This window comes from Aquarana catesbeiana, linkage group LG10, assembly GCF_042186555.1.
Source record: "Aquarana catesbeiana isolate 2022-GZ linkage group LG10, ASM4218655v1, whole genome shotgun sequence".
NCBI lineage: Eukaryota > Metazoa > Chordata > Amphibia > Anura > Ranidae > Aquarana > Aquarana catesbeiana.
The window spans coordinates 78,981,343-78,987,342 of NC_133333.1; the positions used below are offsets into that span (position 1 = coordinate 78,981,343).

At 38.2% G+C, this 6,000-nt stretch overlaps 1 protein-coding gene across 5 annotated transcripts in view; it reads right to left on the reverse strand.

Moving 5' to 3' along the window:
• The window catches only part of PRPF31 (pre-mRNA processing factor 31), a 190,007-nt gene that overhangs the window by 61,791 nt on the left and 122,216 nt on the right, over window positions 1-6,000 (reverse strand). For all 5 annotated transcript variants that reach the window (XM_073602307.1, XM_073602310.1, XM_073602308.1 and 2 more), the window contains one exon: window positions 1,801-1,928. In XM_073602307.1, the coding sequence (XP_073458408.1) occupies window positions 1,801-1,928 (128 nt within the window). The remainder of the gene's footprint in view (window positions 1-1,800; window positions 1,929-6,000) is intronic.

Genomic DNA, 6,000 nt, shown 5'->3' on the forward strand with positions numbered 1-6,000 from the left:
TGTCATCAGTGCCACGTATTAGTGCCATCTGTCATCAGTGCCACGTATTAGTGCCATCTGTCATCAGTGCCATCTGTCATCACTGCCACGTGTCATTAGTGCCACATATTAGTGCCATCTGTCATCAGTGTCAAGTGTCATTAGTGCCACATATTAGTGTCATCAGTGTCAAGTGTCATCAGTGCCACGTATTAGTGCCATCTGTCAGTGCCACGTATTAGTGCCAAATGTCATCAGTGCCACGTATTAGTGCCAAATGTCATCAGTGCCACCAGTGACACATATTAGTGCCATCTGTCATCAATGCCACGTCAGTGTCATCAGTGCCACGTATCAGTGCCATCTGTCATCAGTGCCACGTCAGTGTCATCAGTGCCACGTATCAGTGCCATCTGTCATCAGTGTCACATGTCATTGTCCTGGTGCTCCAGGGCCTTCAAAAGTGTAATACGTAGTCAACAAGTTAGATGTGTAATTTATGCTCCTAGAACACCTGATGGCGCTCCCTGCATGTTGGGCCTCTGTATGTGGCCAGGCTGTGAAAAAGTCCCACACATGTGGTATCATAATACTCAGGAGGAGTAGCATAATGTATTTTGGGGTGTTATTTGTGGTATACACATGCCATGTGAGAGAAATAACCTATTATAATGACAATTTTGTGGGGAAAAAAAAAAAATCTTCATTTTGCAAAGAATTGTGGGAAAAAATGACAACATCAAAAACCTCACCATGCATCTTACTAAATACCTTGGAATGTCTACTTTCAAAAAAGGGGTCATTTGGGGGGTATTTGTACTTTCCTGACTTGTTCGGATTGCAAGAAATGAGATCAGTCCACCAGTACTTCAGATGTGATCAATTTCTTATGATTTGCACCATAACCTGTAGACTCTCTAACTTTCACAAAGACCAAATAATATCCACTAATTTGGGTTATTTTTACCAAAGATATGTAGCAGTATAAATTGTGGCCAAAATTTATAAAGAAAAATTAATAATTTGCAAAATTTTATCACAGAAACTAAGAAAAATGCGTTTTTTTTTTAAATTTTCGGTCTTTTTTTATTTATAGCGCAAAAAATAAAAAACCCAGAGATGATCAAATACCACCAAAAGAAAGCTCTATTTGTAAGAAAAAAAGGACAAAAAATTCATTTGGGTACCGTATTTCATGACTGAGTAATTGTCATTCAAAGTGTGAGAGCACTGAAAGCTGAAAATTGGTCTGGGCAGGAGGGGGGTTTAAGTGCCCAGTAAGCAAGTGGTTAAGATATGTCCAAAACGCATATGGTATGAATATAGTATATGCAACCTATATGCACATCACCGCATTGATATATGGTTTTTAGTAAATGCACACAATGGAATATAGCCTCTGGTCTCTTTTCTAGACGCTGTAGGACCCTCTATGGTGTGCGACACTTGACGTGTGTTACATATCTACCATAATTTTTGATTAGTAGGCATATAATTGGTTGCTGGGGTACTATTTATACCATAAGGGGAATTTAGATAATCTACACACCTTATAGATTCATCACTATAAGTAAGGGGGGATATACTGTTAGGCTATCCCAGTGTATTATGCTTATAGGTAGCGCCAATATACCCTAACTTTTTACCTTTATATATTATGCAAAGTACCTTATAGGGACTTTGTGGAAAGGGAGGCAGCAACCTGTGTTTTCTGACCTTATAGCCAAGCCCTAAAGCGCAGTTCTGTCACTATTTAATAGGTTTTGTTATTTGCATTAATATTACCTACAAAGGTTATGCACAAAACAACAACATCCTTACCTGCGGCCGCCACGTTTCTTCCTTTGTCCATCAAGTGGGGCTGGCAGGGGTTTCACTTGCTTAACGGGGGGAGGTTCTTGCCACTTGTCGAACTTTCTTTCAATCTCCTCTTTTAAGTCATAACCCACCTACAATGTAGAATAAGCACATTAATCTCTAGGAACTCAAGAGCTAGCAAATGCCATAAATTGTAGGCATTAAACTTCAGGTCTACCTCAGCTCCTGTACCTGTATGCTCCTTAAAGGCCAGAGCAATTTTTACATTTTATATATGGGTGTATTGCCTTGGTAATAGGATTTTTATTTTTTTTAGTACATCGCAGTCCAGAGTTAATGCTTAGATGTTATTCTCCACCCCCAGGGTGGACACTGGCAAATAGCAAAGCTTGACACAGCAAGCTCCCTCTTACTGGGTGCTTCAGGTAGGTCAGCAGAACATTACTGGAGCGAACCAAAACGGCAAAGGTAATTATATATATATTATATATATATATATACACACACACACACACACACACACACACACACACACACACAGCAACAAATAAAAAATACGCATGCCCACTACACATGTGAGCCATAGCCACTAGCATTATAGCGAAAGCAATAATTCTAACACAAGACCTCCTCTAAACTGGTAACCTGTAAAAAGTTTTAAAGCGTAACCTATTTAGATTTTTAGGTAATGAAGTTTGGTGCCATTGCGTGAGTGCACAATTTTGAAGAGTGACACGTGCATCTATTTACTCGGCGTAACACCTTTTTTTCTATTTTATCAAAAAAATGGGTTATTTATTGTTTTTTTGCATTAAAATGGATTTAGAGTATATTTTGTCCAAATAAATTGCGTTTGAAAAATTGCTGCGCAAATACTGTGTGACATGACAAATTGCAACGACCTTCATTTTATTCTAGGGTCTCTGCTAAAAAAAAAAATTAAAAATGTATATATAAAAAATTATATGTATATATAAAAAATGTTTAGGGGTTTGAGTAATTTTCAAGCAAAAAAAAAAAAATATATTTTTTTCATGTAGGAGAGGTCACGAGGGGTCGTGACGTAACGTGTAGGACCCACACTAGCTTATACATCCGGAATTTCTTACTCCGACCCGGTTGTTGCGGACCAGAAGTTTTGTAATAGGTAGTGGCGGAATGCCGCTTTGTGGTGTACTGTCTGCATCCCATGCCCTGTACAGCGGTTTTACTATTAAAAACGGGATTTATGATATCTCTCCCTCTGCTATATGGATAGCACATAAAGCAGTCCTTCGTGGACATCTAATTAGCATAGCTGCTAAAAGAAATAAAGAAAAAATCACAAACATTAAAAATCTCACCAAAGACTTAAATCTACTTTACAATAAACTACAACACGATCCCTCTCAAGAGATCACCAAACAAATCCAGGACAAACGCAATGCCCTGGACCTTATACTATCAGCGAACACGGAAAAATCCTTGAGATTCTCAAAAGCTAAATTTTTACTACACAGCAATTCCCCATCAGCTATGTTTGCTAAAAAACTTAACCATGATCATAAACCATCTCATACATATAAACTTAGAGATCGAGCTGGGAACATGATCACTCACCCTCAAGGCGTTCTTGAGATCTTCTCCTCATTTTATAAAGACCTACTTTGTAGCCCTCAAATCCCTCCTGACCAACCCTCTAAATCATGGTTAGATGACATTCAACTACCCACTCTAAACGCCACCCAAATAGAATCCCTTAATGCACCTTGCACGCATACAGAAATTACAAAAATTATCAAATCTCTCAAAACATCTACGGCCCCTGGCCCAGACGGTTTCTCTACATCATACTATAAAAAATATGCCCCTCTTTTAACCCCACACTTAACCAAACTTTTCAATCTCATCCTTAACGGTGGTAATTTTCCAGATGAAATGCTCCTAGCTAATCTTTCCCTTATCCCCAAACCACTAAAAGATCACTCTCTTCCTCAAAATTACCGACCTATATCTGTCCTTAATAATGATTTAAAAATTTTTGGTAGGTTACTATCAGATAGACTGGCTGCAGTAATTACAAATTTAATACACGTAGACCAAACCGGCTTCATTCCAGGCCGACAAATAGTAGATAATGTCAGATTAGTCACTAATATTATCCAAGATGCCAATTTAACCTCCCAACAATTATGCCTACTCAGCTTAGACATCCATAAAGCGTTCGATAGCGTTAGCTGGTCATATCTAAACCACTTACTTCCTAAATATGGAATCTCAGATAAATTTTTACAGGGTTTTAACGCTCTTTATCATAACCCCCAAACTAGAATTAAAATCCCTGGACACAACTCAGACTTTTTCTCTCTTAGTAGAGGCACCAGACAGGGCTGCCCACTGTCACCATTACTTTTTGCTTTAGCAATTGAACCCTTAGCTCAAAAGATTAGGAATAGTATTGACATAAAAGGATATACAAAAGGAGACAAAGAATTTAAACTCAGCCTATATGCTGATGATGCTCTTCTTTTCATCACAAACCCCCTCACTTCTATCCCATCCCTTTTAAGTACACTGAAATCTTTTCAAAATATTTCAGGCCTCAAAATTAACACTAATAAATGTTCTGCTATTCCAATTAATTACCCTCATAACACCCAATCCTTACTATCACAAAATTTCCCATTTATATGGTGTCCTAAATCATTCAAATACTTAGGCGTCACAATAACCTCCACATACACTCTTTTATATAAATCCAATTATATTCCATTATTCTCACATATCATATCTCTTTTAAAGTCATGGTCCTCTTTTCATATCTCCTTCTTAGGTAGAATATGTGCTATTAAAATGACAATCCTTCCAAAACTATTATACTTTTTTCGCGCCCTACCTATTAATGTTCCTAAATCCAAATTGACCTCTCTTCAGAGAGAAATAAACAAATTTATATGGGCCGAGAGAAAACCAAGATGCAGCTACGCCCTCATGCACAGGCCACAATCTTCAGGCGGCCTAGGCCTCCCAAATATATGGCTCTACTATTTGGCATCAAGACTCACACAACTTACCCAGTGGTACACTCCCTCAATTAATTCCCCATGGAAAATGTTTGAATCCATCTCAATTCTCCCACTCCATCTGCAGGGTATCCTTTGGTCCAACACTACCACTTACAACAAACTTATGAAACACAACATCATTATAGCTCAATTTTACCAATTATGGTCTAAATATAAAGACATATACAAACTCTCATCAGACATACCCCCCCTGGCTTCCTTCATAGGAGACCATAGATTTGTATATGCCTATAACAACATACAAGATTTTTCCACTTGGATTGACAAAAATCTGACTACCTTGAGATCCCTCCAACAAAAATGGGAATTTATCCCATTTTCAGACCTACAAGCCACACATAATTTAGATACAAATGAACTCCAACGTTACCATCAAATTAGAACCTTCTACGCTAAATATTTTGCACTCAATACTCATCCCTCATACACTACATTTGAACATATATGTATTTTATCCTCTAGAGACAGAGGCCTCATATCTAGGATGTATAGCTATATCAATGGTGTTGGTGTTCCCGATAAATCTACACAGATGCTCCAATGGGAGGCAGATATGAATGTCTCGCTTACCATTGAGGAGTGGAGCTCCATGTCAGAAAACCTCCGTAAAAGTAACAAAGCTATCTCCTTCAGAGAGACCCCCCTTAAAATATTCTCTAGATGGTACCTCACTCCTTCAAAGCTCCATACCTTCTACCCTTCCATCTCTCCTAATTGCTTCAGAGGATGTCCGGAATCTGGCTCCCTCTTACACATTTTTTGGAGCTGCAAACATATTAACCACATATGGCTTAAGGCAATTAATTTAATAGAGCAACTTTCTAATCAAAAGATTACTCCCTCCCCTCAGATTTGCTTGCTATACGCTGGTATCCCTGACATTCCTCTCCCATGTATGAGACTATTCCACTCCCTATGTAGTTCAATCCACTGGATGACAGCATTCAACTGGAAATCCTCAAATCTGTCATGGCAACAAGTAATTAATAGAATGGAGCTCCTCAAACTCTCTGAGTGGATTTATCATACCCTTAATGATACCATTCATATTCACCAGAAGAAATGGGCCTATTGGAAACCAACCTAATTGGTTAATATACTAGTACCATAACTACCTACTTCTTATTACTAACATAAT